The sequence below is a fragment of the Pavona decussata genome, unplaced genomic scaffold, assembly GCF_977016875.1.
Source record: "Pavona decussata unplaced genomic scaffold, jaPavDecu1.1 SCAFFOLD_143, whole genome shotgun sequence".
Lineage (NCBI taxonomy): Eukaryota > Metazoa > Cnidaria > Anthozoa > Scleractinia > Agariciidae > Pavona > Pavona decussata.
In genome coordinates, this window is record NW_028145556.1 from 3,418,790 (window position 1) to 3,441,500 (window position 22,711).

The 22,711-nt window shown below is 38.1% G+C and overlaps 2 protein-coding genes across 7 annotated transcripts in view; one reads left to right on the top strand and one right to left on the bottom strand.

The window, feature by feature from the left end:
* The first annotated feature begins 79 nt into the window (after positions 1 to 79).
* LOC146466633 (charged multivesicular body protein 1b-like) lies at positions 80 to 10,106 on the top strand. Of its 2 annotated transcripts, XR_014867973.1 has the most exons (11): positions 80 to 258; positions 650 to 669; positions 2,933 to 3,010; positions 3,157 to 3,225; positions 3,973 to 4,050; positions 4,795 to 4,863; positions 5,011 to 5,118; positions 5,969 to 6,012; positions 8,817 to 8,895; positions 9,363 to 9,542; positions 9,975 to 10,106. XR_014867973.1 is itself a non-coding variant. In XM_085127186.1 (10 exons), exons 1-10 carry the CDS (start codon positions 240 to 242, stop codon positions 9,402 to 9,404), a joined length of 606 nt encoding a protein of 201 aa, XP_084983312.1. In that variant the 5' UTR covers positions 80 to 239; the 3' UTR covers positions 9,405 to 10,106. The 2 variants fall into 2 exon arrangements, 1 of the variants encoding a protein (XP_084983312.1); XM_085127186.1 differs by having other exon boundaries at positions 9,363 to 10,106.
* A 3,884-nt stretch (positions 10,107 to 13,990) lies between these two features.
* Positions 13,991 to 22,711, bottom strand: part of LOC146466634 (ribitol 5-phosphate transferase FKRP-like) — a 29,412-nt gene continuing 20,691 nt past the window's right edge. For 2 of the 5 annotated variants that reach the window (XM_085127023.1, XM_085127026.1), the window contains one exon: positions 13,991 to 17,166. In XM_085127023.1, the coding sequence (XP_084983149.1) occupies positions 16,453 to 17,166 (714 nt within the window). In that variant the 3' untranslated portion in view covers positions 13,991 to 16,452. Of the gene's footprint in view, positions 17,167 to 21,363; positions 21,479 to 22,493; positions 22,639 to 22,711 lie in introns of those variants that run through there. The other 3 variants (XR_014867940.1, XM_085127024.1, XM_085127025.1) reach the window with 3 other exon arrangements.

Here is a 22,711-nt window from a genome sequence, read left to right on the forward strand (position 1 = left end):
TACTAGGACGAGTCTCCTTTTTGGTATGATGACAAAGCGCATAGCGTGGGAAGTGAGTTTGCTGGTCATATGACTTGGGGCTCATATGACATCATTGGTACCGATTTGTGGATGAAAACATAGCGCAAGTTTGTCGAGGAAACCGGAGGTTGTTCGCTAAAAAGAAGCGACTTGCAAAGAATTTCCAGTGGTTTCACGCGTCCTAGAGGCTTATTTATTTTCTGTGAAAGGTTGAAGTCATGTCGAGCCAGATGGAGAGTATCCTTTTCTCTAGAATTTGTCTCTAAAGATATGATGTCTCGATCAGCATAGCGCTTGCTGTGAGCTTGTGCCGAATCTTTATTTTTAAAGCTATTAAGCCTAAATGTACTAGCTGCTTTCGTAGCTCTGAGCACAGCCAGATCAAACATGAATATTATTCCTTCTAGGTATTTGTTGTGTTTATATTTTAGCTTGGGGAGGAATCTTTTGTAACCAAATTAGTTTATTATAATTTCAGCTTGTTTATTTGATTTCCAAAACTGTTTGGACGCTGAAAAATAATTCCAGACGTTTATTACAATTTGCAATAAATTTCTTAGTGCAACTGGTTGGTTCTTTTGTATGTATTTGTTGATCCTTGACTTGTGTTCTTTTCTACTTTAATAAGAACACCTTTTTAATTTAAAGGTAAGTTACTGTAAGTCACTTCTGATGTCAGTTGATCAAACTGATCATAATTACTTAATTTTTAGTGCAAACTTCCCACTGTGCTTCACAACAATTATTGTGTAAGTCATTTTGAAAACAGGTCTCAGGCATTTATTTGGCTAACTGATAATTACATTCAGCAGGAAAGTATAAAATAACCAGAAGACTTCCAAGTTGACGAGTGCCTTGTGCTTAAGGCTAGTTTACATCTATTTGGATGATTATGCGTGATGCTCCGAGGGCAGAACATGTCTAAAAACGGGCTCGCTATCTTTTTTTCTTCCTCATCGTAGTCACAAATGTGCATCTTTCAATAATTATGAACTCGTTTCACATGTATCAAATTCAGTTTTCTCCTAGAGGAGATATTTTTGTCTCCTATTGTCCTTATTGTCTTTAACAAAAACGGTCCAATCAGAATGCAATATCTTAGTGTATGTCAGGAGGGATCGGACGGGACTTAATTACTATTGTGACATCAGGTCCTAGTGATCTCACAGTGGAGCTGAAAAGGCATCTTTTAGTGACGTGGCCATATTGTTTTAATGTTTTAGATTCAAATGTGCTGTTTACAGAAAGAAAATTAACCCATTTAAAGCGGTAAATCAAAAGGATAAGTTCTAAGAAGTACTTGACATTAAATGATGGAAAATGGAAAGCTCACAGCAAAGAAATTTAGCATTGACTGGCCAGATCATGTTCTGCAATACGGAAAGGAAAGGTCAAGCGTAAGCTTACAACATTACCTGCACTGCAGGCTTTGTCTAACTGATTGCTAAACGGAAATCCACTCCATAAAAAAAATTAAAGGTTTGATTGTCAATTTCTACTAAAAGTTTTCATGTTCATTTAGGAAAGGTTTTTGTCTGTCTTTAATTTTTGTCTTCCACAATAATACTGTCTTCTGTTCGGCTTCTGGGTCAGATATGTAATATGCCCCGCGTCGTGACGTTTATCGAAAGCTATTTCTGGTATGATCTCGAATACAAAAATAGGACAATAAATAGATTGGAATAGCGCATGAGTCACCCTGTCATGACGTTTTCAGAACGAGATTCCCGGTATAATCTTGAGTACGGTAACGCAATATTTCAATTGCGGAGGGAGGATAGCTTTAAAAATCTGCGAAGCATACAACAAAAATAAATCATGCACAGCATCACGCGTAAATGCCAGTATAGGCATCTTGTTACGCGGGATGACGTAGTCAGCCAGCGTCTTAAATTCGGGACCGCATTCCTTTCGTCGTCTTGGGAGTCAAAAATTGCCTTGTTTTTTTTAACTTTGCCGTATCCCATGCACGTCCCGAAAAAACTTGTGTGATTTTTATTGGCTGCAACTTCGAATCACGTGCAAGTCAGGTTGGATTGCACCATAAATGTTCATTTCACCAAAAATTTGCATAATTTTTGTTTATGACGCCACTGATGCGTGACATGGCACTTTCCGCGGTAAAAGTGGTAAATCGATAGAATAACTTCGGAGAGTTCCTGGTGAAGGAATCATGCTTTGTTTGACAGTTGTAGAACCACGATGAGACTGAGAAGAGGTCATTTATAAGCTTACGTTATCGTAATCACTAATGGATTTCCAGTACAAATACAAGGGAAACAACATAACGCGATCATCGTGACTCAAACTATTCCATTAGCAAGGATAGTTTTATCACTGCGAAGCATACAATTGGAATAAATGAATCAGCATCACGCGTAAATGCCAGTATAGGCATCTTGTTGCTTAAAATTTTGCATGTTTTTGCTTGCTTTATACACATGTAAAGTAAGTTTTACTTATTTCTAAAACTGAGACTGTAGAGTGGAAGGAATTTTACTATAGCTGTGCTGGTAAGTCAAGCACAGGTGTCATTCTTGAATTTTTGTATTGTTGCCTGTAAAATTTCTTCTTGGTGTACTTTCAAGGAATCTCATACAAGACAAGTAAATACAAAATAAATTTTTGAACATTGGACTTAGATATTCTCTCTCATGCTGTATAATGAGATTTTTCACTCTTTTTTTTTTACTTTCACTGAGTTAGATAACTAGGTTTGTAAATTTGGCTGTTCATTGGTCAAAACACAATAAGTAGTGTAATAGCCTCCTGCAGAGCTGCCTAGGGATATCTGGGGATATATGCAAATCTGCTGCCAGATTTTCTTTAAAAGAGGCACATTTTATGGCCGTGAAATTGTTGGTAACTTGGCCCTTTTCATTTGTTGTTGTTGGTTTTTTTAATTAATCAGTTTGCTGCAAAGGATTTAGAAAGAAAATCCAAGAAATGCGAAAAGGAAGAAAAAGCAGAGAAATTGAAGTTAAAGAAGGTATTTGCCATTTTACTGTAACGCAGTTATAAATGAATAAATATATTTTTAAGTGCATGCAAATATGTAAAAAACTTTAATGAATATTGTTGCATCTGGTATACCATCCTATAGTTTGATTTCATCATTCTTTTTTAATCTTCCAGGATATCCAAAAAGGAAATTTAGAAGGAGCTAAAATACATGCTGAAAATTCTATCAGACAAAAGAATCAGGTATCAGATACCATTTTTTTTTTCTTTTTTAGGTATGGCATCATTAAATGATACATGTACATGTACAACCTTTTATGTTATAAAGAAAATCTTTGGCACCTTACCAAACAAATCATTCCTCAAGGTCGATGTGAATGGAAGCTTTGATGCAATCAACATTAATTAAAAAGCACAAGAAATTTGCTTTTGCAGTTTAAGCTGGTGGCAGTGGAATTGGACCTCACCCCTGCCCTAACCCTAGGAAAGCAAAATAATGAGCCTGAACCTGTGTCACAAGGAATCGGACAAATTGTGATGTAATAGTATGACTGAAGTATAATATAATGATGCTATATTGTCAAATAGCCATTTCAGTATTGTATTAACCAGGTTGCATGTTTTGGCCAATAGACACTTTTTTCATAGATCAGAGCCTTCTTAGAAATTCAGTGGCTTGTTTGTGTATTTCCTCTCTTGAGCTTGCCATTAAGTCCATCATGTTTATGGAGCTACAGTCATCTCATGCACCTTTCCCTTCAAATGAGCCAAAACTCCTATGTCCTGTGGGTGAAGAACTTAGAAATAACTCATGATCAGGAATATTAACACCCAAAGGGGAATTTTTGCCAGCAGAGACATCACTTTTGGCCTAATCTAAGATATACCTTTTCCTATATAATCTGCATTGGTACCCCATTATATGAACTATGCAACAATGATTTCTTCTGATTTGTCTAGCTGTACTGTTTTTTTTTTTTTTAACTTCAGGCATTGAACTTTATGCGGCTAAGCTCAAGAATTGATGCCACAGCACAACGAGTGCAAACGGCTGTTACAATGAAACAGGTAATTACACAATACCTTTTACAGATTGTTGTTCAGAAGCATCAGATATCAAATCACTGTATGGTCATTAATGAAGGGCTGATCCTTGAAAAAGGCCAGTGTCTCCGGGACTGTTTTAAGGATGAAGCCTACTTTTGTTACTGCACATAGGTTCTGCGCATCTCGAGATACTCGGGTTTCCTATGGGTGGTGCCTACTAATACAGGGATATTTTTGCACGGTTTAAAACTATGGGGAGAAAGCAGAACTTAGCAAGTGCTTTCAGTATCCAAAAAGAAAATTGGATAATAAAGCTTCAATTTGGAACAAAAAAAAATGCCATACATTGCTTTGTATTTTACTGCTTTTTAGAATAATTGTTGCTTATTTATCTCTGAAAAAGGCATAGTTAGCCCCAATTTTCTTTTTCGATTTTAATAGCCCTTGCTAACACCTGCTTTTTTCTTATAGTCATAAACCACGCAAAAATACTTCGGTATTAGTAGGCACCGTCCTTGAGGGGCTGTTCAGATAGTTCAATTAGTTATTTATTTGCATGGTTTATCCAAGGGGAGATTGGAGTACATATGAATGATGAAGAGTTCCATAGACCTCTTACTTGTGGATTAATAACTTGGTAGGGAAAATTTGGAAGTTTTTTCTTTTACAGTCTAATCTGGAGAAGAATGGTCTTGGGGGCAGGGGTTGGGGGGTGGGGTTGTTCTTCAATAATAACCTATTGATGTCATTTGTGCTGTTCAACAGGTGACAGGGTCTATGGCTGGAGTTGTAAAATCCATGGACGCCGCTATGAGGTCAATGAACTTAGAAAAGGTGGGTCGTTTGGCAACCCATTTCTGTCTGAGTTTTGATAGTTTTGATAGAAATTCTAATTTTAAGAGTGTGGATTAAGCAATCTTTGTAATTAAGATGTCAGTGTGTAGACCAACAAGTGTTTTTACACTGTTTTTGTTTCTATAGGTATCTGCTCTAATGGAAAAGTTTGAACAACAGTTTGAAAACCTTGATGTCCAGTCCAACTATATGGAAACAGCCATGAGTGATACAGCAACACTCACAGTGCCACAGGTAAGACCAATGTTATTTCTTTTACTAACTGTGCAGCTTATTACTTTTTTGTGTACAGGTTTATTACATAATATGGCAGTCTTCAGTGATCTCACTGGCCCAGACTGTCTACTAACATCAAAATGTGAACCACAAAAGATTAAATGTCAGGTTCAACTCCTGATAGGAACACCCAGATTTCTTTTCTTTTTTTTCTTTTTTTTGAGTATGCCTGCATCATTCACTGAATAATACATCATTCTCATTTATTCACCATGCTTAAAATTTCCATCACATTTATTTCCGTAATGGAAGTAAGCCACACATTGACATTTCAATCCTAGTAGTATACAGGATGTTTGTGCCATGAACCTAGTTTAATGGCCTTAGCTCCCACGAGTCTCCTGTAGCTCAGTGGTAGAGCATCTGAACTAGTAATCAAAAGGTCTTATGTTTGACTCCCGATTGGAGCACTCTGATTTTTTTCCAAGTATGCCTGTGTCACTTGCTGAATAGTATGTTATTCTCATTTTTTTCACCAGGCAAAATATTCCATCACATTTATTCCATGTTAATTTATGTGATATATTAACATGTTTGAAAGTCTGTTTCATTTACCACTGATGTTTTAGTTCAGGAGCCCTAAGGCCACCCTTACCAAGTTCTACCTTTGTTAGAATTTAAGTAATCGGAAGGTCTCAGGTTTGACTCCTGATAGGAGCACTCGGATATTTTTTCCAAGTATGCCTGTGTCACTTACTGAATAATACGTCATTCTCATATATTAACATGCTTGAAACTCTGTGCCCTGAGCATAAAAGTAAGGCTGATTACAAGTGACAAATTTGTTATTTGATTGTTTTTATTTTAGGGACAAGTGGATAGTCTGATGCAACAAGTTGCTGATGAAGCTGGGTAAGTGTTTTTATCACCGGCTTAGGTACAATATAAAGAACTTACATTCATGCCACAAGTCTTAGCTTAATGCAGATTCTGTACCATGAGCCAGTTTGGAGAATTATTATATCTCTCAGTTAGTACAGGCGTCATAATTGGTCAATTTTGCAGGGCCATATTTCACTGTACGGCCCACTTAATTTGAAAGTTATTCCTTTTCCGTGCGCCCGATTAACCTTCTAGAATAAATATCTCACTAACCTCATTTTCTTGGCCCCTACTGTAAATTGTGGATCCTCTTTTTTTTTTTCACGACCTTGATTTATGACCGGCATGCTTAGCGCTTGGACCAAAAATCAATAGAAAAAACTTGGTCTGTAACTTACAGTACGGACCAAGAAAACGAGGTTAGAAAGAGGTATTTATTCTCCCCTGGGTAGGATATTTTAAAATTGTGATTGTAAGCCCTGGTGGTTGTATTCATTTAAATTTATTTTCTGTTTTAGTGGGGTGGGGAGAATAGGGGTATGGAGGTCTTTTTTTTTTTTTTTTTTTTGGGGGGGGGGGGGGGGGGTGTTGAGGTAATGAGAGCACTTGCCTCCTACCAAAGTGGCTTGGGTTCAATTCCAAGACTTGGCATCATATGTGGATTGAGTTTGTTGTTGATCGTTCTCATCCTACTTTTCCCCTTTTCTCAAAAGTAATTAAGTAAGTAAGATCTTTATTGGGTAGAAACAATTACCTGGCACCAAGGCAGTAGTTATCGTTGTGGCCCCAACATTTCAACTTTCTATAGATTAGTCTGTTGAAGCTTAACACTCACAGCCTTCTGGTAGTTTTTGTTGTGTCTGTTTTATTTAAAACAAGAAGCTGTTTCCAGCTTATACTCGGGCCATATTCTAGTTGACTGTGTGGTGTGTAAAGCCTACAATCTTTTAACAGTGATAACCTCCAGCATCGCCAATTCCCCCAAATAGATAGCCTGCGAGCAAGCTCTCTTGGGGGTGGATCCTCTTTCTCCCTCCTGCCCCCAACCCCCAAGAGAGCTTGCTCGCAGGCTACCAAATAGATAGATACAGACATATAGTGAGGCAATGAGTAACCACCAGATAGAATTGCATTTCTTGCAGTCAGAATGAAATACAGGGGAAAACGACATTTGTCATACGAGTGCTTTTTATAATCCCCGGGCTTTAATCCTTACGTTTTCACCTTTCGTTTAGAGACAGAAACCATTTGTACGATCCTAATATGTATGTGACGCAGGGTCAATGACGGATCGTAATTTTCGGTATGATCTAGACCCGGGGGTACTCCCTTTTATGTGACCTTGACGGGGACGTGCAGCCCGATAGGGTATGGTGTTTTGTCTTGAACGGGGTATCTATTTCATCACTTTCTGTCTTAAACAGGGTATCCCTACATAACCTAATGGCTTAAACAGATTGTGATTGCTAATGCATTAAAGTACAGTAAGAAACTAGTGTATTCTTATTTCATTCTAGTCTTAAACATGGTGTGATTTTGGGTTAAATGTCTTAGAAAGGGCCTGAAAATTTTGAATTGTGTCTTAAACGGAATAGGGAAATCGGAGAATTGTGTCTTAAACAGGGTCAGGGTTTGAACGCCCGGGCCGCACCTCCCTACCCAAGCATCTGTTGAGTACCCCCCCCCCCCCCCCCCTGGGATCTAAAGTAACGTTACGCATCACGCGTACGACCCGTTTATATCCTTGTACGTTTTTCAATGTTTCGCTGTTTATATTTTTAAATGAAATTCAGGGAAAAACATTTGTTATTCACCTTTCATTTGAAGACCGTTTCTACATTGATTGTTTTTCTACAGTAAACGTGAGACATCTTTATCTATCTTGGCCTGCGAGGTCATAGACTGATTTAGTTGCCAAATTTTCGGTTAAACAAAACGAACCTTGAGGCACTCAGGTTAGCCTAAAAAACACTCCGGTTAGCCTAAAGAGCACTCCAGTTAGCCTAAATAGCACTTAGGTTAGCTTAAATAGCTCCCCGGTTAGCTTAACGGTTAGCAGTTTATGTTGGGGTTGTTCATGCCTCGCATGCCTCGCATGTTTTGTTTATACCTGGCACGTCTGGCTCGCATATTGTAAAGACTCCTCACGGCCCGAAAACAAAGAACGCGACCGAGAATTTAAAGAATTTGATTAGCACGACAGAAAACGTAACTCGTACCAGCCGAGTTCAAAAAACGAGACCGAGAACAATAACTCGTGGCCCGAAGTCTTATCTCTCGGCCCATCGCGACCCCAAAAAGAAAAAAGAATTTGATAATGCTACCGAAACCTTAACTCGGTCCGCCTTACGGCCCGAGTAATGAGTAGAGAGGGACAATGTTGAGCAGTTCCTTGCCTTAAATTATTAAAAGTACTTTAAAAAAAGCATTAATTAATTTCAGAGCAGTTCCAAAGTTGACAAGTTTCTTTTACAGGTCTGTTTTCACTGGTCATCTGCTGCTTTAAGGCTAAAAAATGTGTGGTTCTTTACCAAACAAGCAGGTTACAAGGCATTCCGGACAGATAGATCTAAGCCTTAGAATCTAGCGACATGTAATGCTGATATGAATGACATCCCAGTGGTAAAAAAGGCCATCAAATGAAGCAGCAATTTAACGTATAAACTGCATATAAGGCTTTGCTGCCCTTAGCTTGCAAACTTCAGACTCAGTTGAACCACCTCCCATAAGCAACCACTTTTCCAAAATACCAAAGTCTTCCCAGTCAAATGGATGTTCCAATTTATATATATATATTTTTAATTAAATTATTCATGACAATATCTCTTTTCCAGGCTGGAATTAAACATGGAGCTCCCAGCTGGACAACAAAGCCAACCAGTTGGCACAGCTTCTGCTGCTTCTGCAGAACAGGTATTAATTTCATATAAAAATAAATTATGAAGAGCTGAGTGCAGAACCGTTGTTTGTCAAATTTTGCTGACCCATTATTTTGGCCTCGATGTTCTTTAAACCTAAGCATAAATTAGAGAGGGGGGGGGGGGGGGGGAGGGGGACACAGACGATGTTCTATGACAAAATTGAAAGCTTGTACAAAACTTCAAACGCTTTTTAGCTAAACAAAAAATTGGCCTAAATTTAACATAAGTCGGTTACGCACTCAGCGCTTCAAAATAATGTTACTTTGATAATTTCTGCAATTCTTGGGTGTTTGGTGATCATCTCGTTATCAAATAGATTAAAAGACCGCGGTGCAAAAACACAAGTGACGATTTTGCCTGAAAAATAAAATGCTCTAAAAGTGCAGAATTTTCTCGTTCGGGTTTATTAAGATTTTACATTTTAAAATTATTTTAAACTGATTTTTTGTCATTTTACAGGATGAGCTGTCACAGAGGCTGGCAAAACTACGGCAAGCTTAAAAGAACAAGTTTTAAAACGACAGTGTTAACAGTGACTTCTTTTGTATAACGCAGTTTAATTTCAATACTGTAATTACTTGAATAAGCATCCAGGATGTACTCATTCCAAAAAATGCTGTTCAGGGCCATTTAATAAAGGTAATCTGTGCCTACAGAAAATATTGAACTGTTCGGTATTTTCAAGGTAACTTAATGGCGTAAATAGACATTCCCTCGGCATAAATCCCCAGGTCATTGAAACAATTTTTTAACCTTTTGTTAAGAGCTGATTTAGAGGCGGGGTGGGGTTGGGGAGGGGGGTTAAATTCAAAGTGGTATTTGTTCAAGTGCACATATATGGAAGTCAACAAAGCTGCTCAAGAGATCCTCAATTCAAAGCCAAAACCAAAATATTGGAGTACTCGGGGCATAACCGACCTACAATACAGTTAGCCCAGATGTTGTGTATGTGTCCTTTCAGTTCCTTTTGTGCTAAAAGCGGAAAACTTGCTTCAGGCGAAGCGCGGAAAAGTGAAAAACTCTCTGGACAGCGTTTCCTAAAAGAATTGAAGGCCACTTGCAAAAATTCAGCAAATCTGACTCAAAAAACGCTCCAAAAAATACCATATTTAGGTAATGCTTCGAGCCTTGGAATGATCTTTTTTAATATTGTATTATACTTTAGGGCTACATATGCTTTACAATAAATGTCGTGCAAATTCAGTTTGTTTATAACTGAAGTCTCTGTCTCTTTTTTTAATACAGTGAAGCAAGTGTGCAAGCAAACCAAATACATGAGCACGGGTTTTATTCTAGAAATTGGCCTCTAGAGTATACTGAGATCAGTCTCTTTTTTTGCTCGAAACCCCGCGGGAAAGAACGCAAAAAACTGAGCGAGCTTGCAATTCGAGGGGCGAGCGGTTGTAAAGGTCACAGTCGACTGATAAAATACAATCAAATCGATAAATTATATTTAAGAAATAAATTCATTTATACTAGATTGATTAAACTTTGAGTTTTCCTTGTGGAGTGATACAGGGTCAAGCCGCTAGTTTGCGGGTATAAACTGCCGAGATCCAACCGGTATCGAGGGATCAAAACCATGGTAAGGCCTCGGGAAAATAAATCTCGCACTGTTGACAGGTCCGAAAAATCTCTCCTTTAGGAAAATCTTGGCAAGGAAACGGACTTGAAAAGCCAAAAAAATTCAGGCCTAATCAACAATTATTCGACGAGCGCGCGTTGGATATGAGATGATAGATAGCCAACGAGGCGCGTAGCGCCGAGTTGGCTATAATCATCTCATATCCAACAAGCGCAAGTGGAATAATTGTTTTATTAAAAACAATCACGAAATATTGCTAGATCTTACTGATTTCGCTGTGAAAGAATATCCAGCAGACAATTTAATGGTCGCCATTTCTTGGCCATGGTATAATGGCTCATATACCATGGCCGCTTAGCCAATCAAATCCCTCGAATTGCATTATACAATTATTCAGTTTTTAATAAACGGCTGTTAGTCGACAGCAAAGTGAACGGATACTTATGTGCGCATGCTTCACCGTACCACACATACTCGTATTAAATCTTTAATATAAAAAAGGGCTTTGTAGATCGATAGCCTGCTCCAGCTAGACGTGCAAATTGAGGACAGCGTCGAAAGGACCAGGAGCTCGCGAAAAAATATTCTGCAGTAGTGATGCTCTTTTATTACCTCGCCGTATCCAATCACGTTCTCAGATTGGAAACACGGTTGTTTGGTCACGTGTTACTTATCATATTGGGAGTATAAAGCCTCTCCAGACTGTCCAACCAACACTGACAACCACAGTAAAAACAATTCATTTCAGATTCTCTATGTCTGCTCCATAAAGCACTGAATCCTCACGGATGATAACCTTACCTTCCCTTACCTTGAATAGTTGACCTTCTTACACACCCCTTTATCCTCTCTACATCCTATAGTCAATAACGATCTGCCACAAGTCTAGCCTCCCACACAATCGTATTACCTCCATACGAGTCCCCTAAAAACGACTGCGTGGGACGATACTTGAAGTCGAGCTCAGAAAAATTTTTCTCGGCTTGAAGGAAAGCGAGAAAGATGGGAACTGTGGACTTGGCCAGTTTCAGGCGTTCAGATAGAAGCCAAGCGTTTATTTAGCCAGCCATGAAAATGTTTTCTCCCTCGCGCATCGCGATCGGCTAAAACAACGCCTATTACATGTATAATGCAAGCTATTCTGGTAAGTGGGAGCCGTGCGAGGAAAACTGCGATGCGAGCAAGTAAATAGGCGAGGAGGGAGTCTTCTTATTTTTTCCAGCTCGCTATGTTTTCGGTTTTTTCCTCCTTTCACGATTTAGCATCATGTGTACGTGAAACGCAAACGGCAAAAATGACCACGTGACTACGATTTTCCCGCCATTTTTCGAGTTTGCCGGTGGCCGTTTCTACTCGAAAACTACGTAGAAAACAGGCTATTTCGATATTTCACCAGAAGTAATATTTCAAAAATGAGTGCGAGTGTTTTACCGAGGTTTCCAAACACGAGAAAACTGATGAAAGCCCGAGCAAAAATCACATAAGCATGTGATTTTTACTTTCTTTTGTCTAATCAGCGCACAGTTTGTGATGATAATGTCCGTGTTTTTCACAACTGAAGCTTGTTTATTTCAAGTAGCCACAATTTGCATTCAGTGGCGTCCAGCTTCAAATGTGGAGAACATGACTTCCCAACCAGCAACAACAAATCGCCTTACAGGGGCGTGGCATCAAGGCTTCACTGGCGCGGGGGGAGTCTATAAATCACTTAAAGGAGCAACGCAGAAAATTTCACATATTATTATCGGCAAGTAAACCCCACGACAAAAAGCAAACTTAGGCAATTATCCGGGAGGTAACAGACATAAATCTGGAGACTGGGAGATACGGTTAAAAATCTGGAGATTATCGCCATAAATTTGGAGACCGGGAGATCATGTTCAAAATCTGGATTTTCCCGGATTATCCGGAAGAGTTGACAGCCCTGATGTCTATGCACCAGCGGCCAACATGTTTAGCTTCCGCGTCCCCTACGCCGGCGCCATCCTCGGAGACCTTGGGGCAGAAAGTGGGGACGAGGGAGGTTTTTTGTCCTATTTTTCCCGCCCAATTCGACTTTTTCCGCGTAGCCACTATCTCTGCCCCTGCGTGTACGCGGATGTTGATTATAGCATAGCTGATAATTTTGTCTCATTATCATAAATTTCATTTAAACTCGAATTTGGGGTGTCACAAGTTTTCTGAATACCAAAAAAATAATTGTGTGGATGTAAACGTTCAGAAATAAATTAATGGTTTAGTCTAGTTTTATTCGCAGTAGCCCTACTAATGCACAGAAACTAGTATCATTCATCTTTGGCTGCTAATAGCTAGGATGGAAACGGATGGATTTCAACTTGAAAAATTGACCAATTTTTTCAAGTTCCTTCCGAGTATTTTGGAATAATTGCTAGCAGCTGATTATAGTTAAAACTCTTTCTCATAACGATCTGAGAGTTATTCTATGTTAGAAAAGAGGGTAACTAAAAGAATAAGCAATCATCTTGGCACCATTATCAAGTAAAGAATGTAACAGAAAAGATAATTTATACAGAAAGTAAGGTTTGAAACAGAATAAATTACTTTCTGCATAAATTATCTTTTCTATTACATTCTTTACTTCGGAAAATGGTGCCAAGATCACACCGAAACGTCGTTCCGTTTTTCGCTTATTTTTATAGTCAACTGTTTTTCTAAATTTAATCTTATTAAAAAAGGTTCTAAGTGAAATATTTGAGCACATTTGATCAACACTGCAGCAAAATCCCAGCGACAGAGCCCCTTTAATGCTACTAAAAAAACACAAGACTAAGGAGGGAAAACTTTGTGTGATAATATTTATTAGAATTTGTATACATGTCTGAATTTTTTTCCATCATTTCAAAATAATATAAAATTTTTGTCCAGCAAAAACTGAACAGATAGTCTCCAAAGCAGTCATTCTTAAAATATTGACAGCCGTCTCTCCTGGAATAAACATATTTCTGAGGTATCATGTCGGGTGTATCCTTAGCTGAAATTGATAAATTAAAAATTGATTTCCTAAGCTGCAGTGTCTTGCTAAGGATATACAAACAGACTTTCTTGCCCATAATGGATTATGGCTGTATAATATGGGGTGACTGTGTGAAACAAAATGTGCGCCAACTTAAATGCCTCCAAAACCAGGCGACGCATATCATTCTGAACGCAAACCAAATCACAAGACATGCACACAAGATGAGATCTAAACTTAGGCTACAATCCTTAGCTGGTAGACGACGCTTCTTGAGATTACAAATTGTGTACTGGATAATCAACAACATAAACTGTCTTCACGAAATATATTCTGAAACACTTGCAGATGAGTGAAGGAAATTTTAGGGACAGCTTTCTATTGGACAGAATACCAACTAAAACATAAAAGGCCAGTAAAGCTACAAGTGTGCTGCGGCTTGTGATTGGAACTCTATACTAAGAGAGCTTCGTGAACTTCAGACTTTCCTTTCCTTAAAAATTTAAAAGGTTGAACTATTTTTAAGACTTAGACCTCGATAACAAGGACCATGTATGTAGTGTACATGTATGTTAGCCCACTTTTAGTACTCCCATATTTTTTCCTTTTTTAATTATTTTTTTTAATTTGATTTTGTGATCATGTTGTTTCAGGTTTTTTTTATGCATTTTTTAACTTTTTCTTAATAATTACTTGTATGTTGTTTTCCTGTAGGCTTGTACATATATATATATTTGTTACTGATCACCAGTTTATACCAGCAAATTGATGATTTGTTGATCAGTCTCATCAGTTTTTTAAATAAAGTTACTGTTATTGTTGTTAGTAGTAATCAAAGATTATAATGTGTTGCCTTAGGCACTTAGCTGGGATGCATAAATCATGTTAAGATTGCGGGAACCTGTAAGTATAGTTGCAAAACAATAAGTTATTGTTTGACAACAATTGTTAAAATCTGTGTTATCTTAACAACGTTTTATGCAACCAGTCCCAGGTGTTTACAGGGCATCCTACCAAGGGTGCGGCGGGGATACTGTAGTTCCAGTTACTTCTTTGTTTTCCCAGTGCATGTCTTTACTCATGTATGTTTGATGCAACCCTTGTCAAAACAGACCTTGGCGATTACAAAATTTATTCGGATAGAAGTGATCAAAGCCAAGGTATTTATTCTGGAATTTCCAGAAAATGAACTTCAATGGTACGAAACGCGCGTGCTGGGCATGATGAACAGTACTGGGACGTCAAGATGCTATTGTGACGTTTCAAGATGGAAGCGACCGACATACAACCTCTTTCCTTGATTTCCGGCGCTTAGAAACACGAGCAACGACTCAGTTGGGGAGCGTCTCCTTCATCAACGCAATTATTATTATTATTTTAATTATTATTATTATTATTATTATTATTATTGTTATTATTTTGACTTCCCTAAAAATCACTGCATGGGAGGCTACTGTATAGATGTAGCAGTAGTGATTTACGAACTCATTTATGTAGTTTTATTGTAGTAAGGTGGTCATCTTTTGCCAGTAATACCATTTACATCAAACTCAAAAGTTTAAAACGTTTAAGAAGTTAGTGATATTAACATAGAAGAATAAAAATAATGAACATTAAAAAAATGACGTCTGCAACTGCATTTTTCAATAAGAATAACTAATTTCTGGGTATTTTTTTAAAGAATAATTAATAATCTCTATAATTATTAACCTCTGTATTTTTAAAAGAATAATTATTTATCTCTAAGCATGTACCCCCTCCCCCCAAATCACACTAAAGAGCCCACTAAAGAAACCTTGCCTTAACCCTTTAACCCTAAGGCAAAACGACATTTTCTCCAGATCCAAGACTACAAACTCAATGTCCATGTATGATACACCATTTTAAAGCTACTCATGACTGTATTAATTTTCATAACTGAAATAATTATGGATAAGAAAAATTATGGCTTTGAGATAAATGGCCTTAAAACATAAAAATGTCAAACTTCAAAAAAAACCCAAATCCTTGTTTAAATTAGGTATATTGCTAAACTATAGCTTATTTTGCAGGTCTCAACATCTTCATTAATGTGAGAGATGTCCACAACTTCTAGGGGGAAAAAGTTGACAAGTTATGGGGGTGGTCAACCATATCACATATGGGAGGGGGTTAAGTTTTTATCCTTTTTCACAAGACCATCTTAGTGTCAAAAATTCATAGAAATCTGTCAAATATTGACAGAGTTATGCCATTATGTGCTAAATGGCACCCTTAAGGGCGATTTAGACGGTACGATTTTGCCTACAATTTGTCGCATGCGACACGCATACGCCATGCCTACAACACAAATTGCGTCGTGTAAATCAACCTACAACATCCTTACGACAGACGCACACAACACGGAAAATGTCGTAGGATTTTAAAACATGTTTTAAAACCCTACGACAATCGTAGGTAAAGGCAATGTTGAGTGGCGAGAGTTTTGTACGATTTTTACATGACGCAAGCAGCGCGCGCTCTAGAAATCGCATGCGACAAATCGTAGGCAAAATCGTACCGTCTAAATTGCCCTTTAGGGATTAAAGGTTAAACATAAATGATGACAAACCCTTTTAACCCTCATAGTTTTCAGCATGTAATTCCTCTAAAATAAAATTACTTTGTCATTAAGTACATGAATTGTGATCATCTGGGTGAGTGTAATCCTGAGAAGGACTGTTTGAGGTGACATTGACTGACATTGTCGAAACGTCAGTCAATGCCACCTCAAACAGTCCTTTTCAGGACTACACTCACCCGGATGATCATAATTTATGTACTTATGACATGACTCCTGGGTTCAAACCATTTACACTCACATTATCATAACTGAATATTACCATTACCTACAGGTCAAAAGGAGAAAGGAGATGCCTTAACTTTCTTGATGTTTCAACAGATTCTCCCAACTAATACCCCAAGAAATTGATGGGCAAAAGTATTGAGAATCTGCGTGTTGGTATTAGGCCTTAGCATCCCTCAGGTCGTACTTCTTTCCACCAGTTGTATGGGTACAAATGCTTCATTATTTCAATGCCTCCTTTAGGAATGGAGATGTTGAAAAATCCAAACTTTGCTTGGGGAAGTTTTGGTTCTACAACCCAAGCTGGAAATGAGTGGTATGTTCTGTAGTTGAGAGCAAAAATCCAAGACTCTAAGCCTCTTCTTCGCATTGTTCCTTTATCATTGTAGAATGCAAATAAATCCACAGACAGCCACAAACCTTCTTTGGAAATCACAATAGTTCCACTTTGAGCCCACTTATTGTGTACTTTCAAGCCTGCTGCTTTAAAAGGCGCAAAGAATTCACTCAAAGTCATGTCCGCAAATACACCTTCCCCTTCAAATCCAATGTCCACATCATTATCCCAGGGAAGGGGCTTGCCGATACGAAGAGCACCCCATATGGAGCCATACATGAGCCAATGCCTAATGTTCATGCCGTCTAATATCTTGTGGATATGAAATGTTAGGTCCAGCAGTTGATCCATCTCTTCATCGCTACTCCGACAACTAACAACTGGCTTCCAAAACCTGTTAGTGTAGTACGCAAAGCTTTGCACATTGATGTAGATGTAGAATCCAACCAGGGCCAAGACAATGAACAGACGGATAATCAATCTACGTTTTCTCAGCCTCATCTGTTTGTCTGCACTGATCTCTTCACTCTGACAGCAGCATGTCTGAAAGCAGATTAAAATATGTGATTACCTAACTTTAGGGTGCATTCTTTTGGGGCTATCCCTGGTGAAAAACCTCACAGGATCTTCAAGGATCTTTGAAAATGAAGGATCTTTGAGGATCTTTTCAAAGATCCTTGAAGATCTTTATTAAGATCCTCATAAAGATCCTCATGCAGATCTTTCAGGATCAGGATCCTTAAGATCCTTGAAAGATTTTCACCAGGGATTCTAGCTATTCTTATTCCGGTTTAGGAATAACAGAATACCTATGCAATCAGGATAGGAAAAATCTCAATTTTGACATCTGTTCTGATATTTTCCTAAAATTCTTATAATACTTGCACCAAACACAAAACAGAGCATACTTGACTCTGATATCCAGATAAACTAAATAAACAACAAGAAATATAAAATGAAATAAAATCAAGTACTTGTATGTGAACCCATCTCATAACGCCAGAAATTAGGGAGAGGTATCACTATACCCTAGCAGCTTGTGCCTTTCGTGCTCGGACATGAAATCTTAATGGGACTTTACACTGATTTTTCATAGTCAAAACGTTGGACAGTCTGCGTATTATAGATGGGTGAGTTTAGTGCTTTCAAATTGGTCATAAGGTACTTTTTTCCGGGAAATTATAGAGGTTTTTTTTAAAACGATTTTTAAAGTTAGGAAAACTGGATGAGATGAGTCAAATTCTGAGGAAAGGAATTGGACCTTGGTGGAGGATTGTAAAGTGCTTGATGTTTGTTCTGCAATCAATTTGGACAATAGTGGCATATCATGTATTGTAGTTATGATCTTGTTGGTTATTGGAGAAAAGGTTATGGAATGGGTTTGGATGGAGATGGTTATGGTGAGAGTACATATAAAACACAATTAAAAAAGGCATTCAGATTGAAAGTATCAAGGGTCTTGAGCTTGCAAAATTAAGGAGCGGTACGTATGAGCAAGGTAATCAGCTATACTAATACACACTTTCAAGCTTCAATTAATGACGGTGCTTTTTCATATGTATGGTTTATGACTGTGTAAGAGAGACACACCTCAGCTATTGGAATCAGAAAAGAAATCTGGGCTAACCATGCATTTTTCTGAGATAATTAAGTAACAATAATATTTGCAATGAAAGGAAATGTGATGTAATATTTTAAGCCTGGTGAACAAATGAGAATAATGCATTATTCAGTAATGACACAGACAAACTACAGAAAAAGAAATTCCGAGTGCTCCTATCAGGAGTCGAACCTAAGACCTTCCGAGCATCTGAACTAGCAATCGGAAGGTCTTAGGTTCAACTCCTGATAGGAGCACATACATCATTCTGACAATAATATTGTAAAAAGCTTGAAAATACATAACAATGTATGAAACTTTTTTTTCTACAGTGCCTCACATGTTAGTGTTTAGTGGCTTGAGGTCTGGGATGAGTTGAATAAAACTTGACGGCGGGCGTAAATGCTATCGTCAGATGTTAAAATACTCAATGTGACTCAGGGATGAAGGTCTGGCCTTAGCAGTTACGCCCGGCATTCAATTTTATGCAACTCCCCCCTGGTGCCTGCCCTGGGCCAGCATCCTATCCTGTACTACTCTCAGTTGCTTAACGCTATAGAAACCCGGTTAAGCTCTGCTGTGTGGGGGTCCTGTGGTTCATGTGTGAAGCCATACTGTTTTAGTCTAAATAAAAACATTTTTTCAAGAGTCTGCCCCTCTGCCACTGTGCCTAATGGTTGTACACTGCAGCTTATCATTAGATGTGTCACCCGAGCTCCCAAATTCTTCCCCAACTTTACCTTTGGAAACACCACAATCCTCAGTCACTGTGCTTCAGCCACAGATATTTTATTATGAATTCAAGGATTTGGCCATGACTGACTAAATCCTGTGGTTAACCCTTGTATTCATGGATTCTGTAGCTTTCACCAATTTAATCTATTCATTTTACATTTGATCTCTTGTAGCACTTGTCTGTTTAGGTAATGTGATTCTTTTATACCATGAAGGGAATTTTAGCTAGGCTTCCCTTGGCTTATTTAAATGTGTGATAGTTTTTACAACATTCTTTTGTTGAGAAAAGATGTGAATCATTATTTTACGGTGGCCCTAAAGTGTCATGGCAATTTGAATTTTACCACAGCAATTTCAATTTCATCACGGTTTTATATGGAAGAATTATATCTCACGCATTTGACTCAGAAAAAGTTGGCAGGTATAAAGAATAACATTTCCAATTAGAAGGCAAAATTACAAATGATTTTTGAAAAAAAAAAAAAGAAATTCCCCAACTGAACTCCTTTGCATGGTTATTTGTTTTACTCTTATGTAATATTTATAAAATAGCCAGGGTCAAGCAAGCACTGTGATTGGTCAAACTGAGTTCTGTATAACTCCACAATGCATGAAGCATACATATGGTGCATGCATTATAATATTATTGTACATATGCACAGAGCACACGTCAGATTTTTTGCCTGTGACAGAATGCGCTGTCACTCCAGCGATTCGCAAAGAACAGTCTCTTGTACTGATGTTTCCAAACTTTTAATTAACTTCAACTCGTCTCTCAACACCTTAAAACTTAAACTTGACTTGGAGTTAACTTCTTGAACATGCTTACGACGTGACAAAAAAACTTAAAACAGTTCGACTTTTTACTTGATTGCGCTGTCGCGACAGAGCGTGCGCTATTAAATTACGCATTATCTCGTGTAAGGAGAAATTTGATGTTGATTCATTAAAATTCGTACTTGTCTGAGGAGTTGCGATTGTTAATATTTTATAAAAGAAATAAAAAAACTTGTTCCTCGTGCATTGTTGAGTTATATAAGCACTTGGGAATTTTTTTAAGAACACTCAAGAAGTGTAGAGAGGCCTTCTCTCATGTTCTCAAAAATTCCCGCGTGCTTATATAACTCAACAATGCACTCAGCGCGTTTTAATGAGAGTAAAACCAAAAGCTGACACTCCATGGACACAAGACACAAATAAAAACACAAAGGAACTAAGGCGGCAATTTGTTATTCAAAAATCATTTGTAATCTTGCCTTTAAAACGGTAATGATTTCCTTCCATACAAAACCGTGAAGCTCAAATTACTGTACATGATTGTAGTGGTCAAAATAAGAGCTTGAGTGACCTTAGATCATACAAAGTTTGAGTCCCAAATATGTACGCAATAATTAAGTCACACAAATATATAATTAAGGCCCAGTTCAGACGCCGAACTTTTCATGAGCCGAACTTAATTCAAATTAAGGGTGGCCAAAATCAAGAAAATCCCGCCTTTTGATTCAGAGGCCGAACTTAAGGTGATTCCGCTGAAAAAGAAGGAGTATTTAAAATTGTCTAAGACTTGGTCTAGTTCATGACTATGTTATGAGCATTACAAAAATGCAATAAAAAATGGGGGTCACCGTGCTCGTTTTTGTGCAACCTGGATGGCTATTATAGTAGATAGATGACCCACGAGGTTTACATTAGGAACGCTAGTAATCAGAAAAGGGAACTATCATTTCTAGAAAAATTAATTTCTTGCATTAAAATATCGAAGCATTTCAACAAAATTTACTTTAATCTTACGCAACAAACTATTTTCATTGAACTGAAATTAAGATTATGAAAGAAATTAAAGATTTTGCTGCGTGTGCACGTAAGCAGCACTACCTAAATACGTGCTTTTTAAAGCATTCAAATAAAAATATCTCAAAGTAGAGTATTAAACTTTTCTTTAAATCGCGATATATAGTGGTCAACCGTGTGACATTTAAATTGATGCATTAAAAAATGGGGGTCATCGTGCTCGTTTAGAAGAAAGGGACCATTTATTTTCCTGCTGAGCTTAACCTCAAGGAAATCCCGTAATGTTGTGCACGCGCGCGCTAAATGACGCGAAAAATTATGCGCAGCAAGGATGCGCAATGCAATTCGATGGAATCACCTTAATTAGCTGAACTTAATTTACTAGAAGCAAAACCAATGGAAATGTTAGCGAGGTTTTTTTTTTTTTTAATTTTTTTTATTTGAAATACGTTATAATAATTTTGCATTAGGTTCGGCTCATGAAATTTCGACGTCTGAATCAAAGCCGTTCCAAAGCCGAAATTCCCGGCTGAGCCAGGCGGGAAGAACGGCTGAGCAGTTCCAAATTGAAACAGCCGTTCTCAACTGGTTCAGACGCCGAACTTTTCATGTACTTAATTCGAGGTCTTTCGTATTCATTTGCGACTCAATGTATGGCACTGTGCGGAAATCTTGCCCTAAATCGCTCCAACGGTTTAGACTCTTTTCATCCTGTGGATAAATTGAATGTTCAACATGTAAATGTAAGCTGACGTAATGTATCAGTCAATTCCAAGCGCGATCATCCCCCCCCGGGCAACCCCCGGGCATTTGACCCCTGTTCGGCTCCACATAGTGGGGCATTTGACGCGAACAGAAACCCGACCCATCGGGCATTTGACCCGTCGAAAAAATGCTGGTCAGCGGTCGCATAAATTGTCGGAATGCTTTATTCACAGCCAGAATTTACTCGTATATTTTGCGTCAAACAGTTTTTAATGTAGTAAGCCATTTAATGCTACCATAGAGAAGCGTTCCAACAAATATATCTGAGATTGTTTTTGGCATGGCGGGGTTACATATTGCTCTTCGCTTCGCATTTTCAGTGGTATGTCCAAGTTCCCTCAAGCTTCGTTCTCCCTTTGCTCGGCGTTCGAAGCTCGACTTGTTGGCATGTCTAGGTTTCATAACATATTGTTTTTTATCATTGTTCTTGTTATCACACGTATTAGCAAACTTCATGTACATTAAATATAAAAGAAAAGCGAGTATCGGTACATATATCGTTGAACTCTCTGTTAGTTGAGTTTCATATGTGATGTTATGCATTATCTTTAATAATAAATTGTTTTAAATTTATTAATGTATGAATTTCGTTGATTTTTATATAAACAGAGCTAGCGAATACAAAAAAAAACAAAAAAAAAAACAACACGATGACTTTTCAGCCCCAACCAGTGGGGCATTTGACCTAGAAATCGGCCCATATAGAGGGGAATTTGATCAGGCATTTTTAAAAAAGTCAAATGCCCGGGGGTTTGCCCGGTGGGGGGGATGATCGCTTTTGGAATTGACCCAGACATAACCTCGATGTCCTTGAATGACCGGGACTGAAAGTCACGGCCATTTTGAGTTTTTGGGAGCTTAAATACTATATAATAAACCGCTAAAACGTATCCTCGCGCGAAGCTATTGTAGGTTCATGCGAGAGTACGACACGAGAATTAGCCGATAAGCATTCCAAAATCAATTTAGGTCAACTTACCTACATGTAGTCCATTGTCGTTTTTTCCCGGAACGTTTCAGAGTATCACGCGTGCGGATAACACTGCGGATAAGCAGCGAAGCGAAAACTACTTCACTATCCCATACTGCCTTGCTGGACGAGGGCGTCCAGAGCGGGAGCGGGACTGGCTCGAGCAAGTTCACTCTTTAGTTGATGCGGGAAAGACCGGATTTGTAAGATGCAGATGTCTATATGAT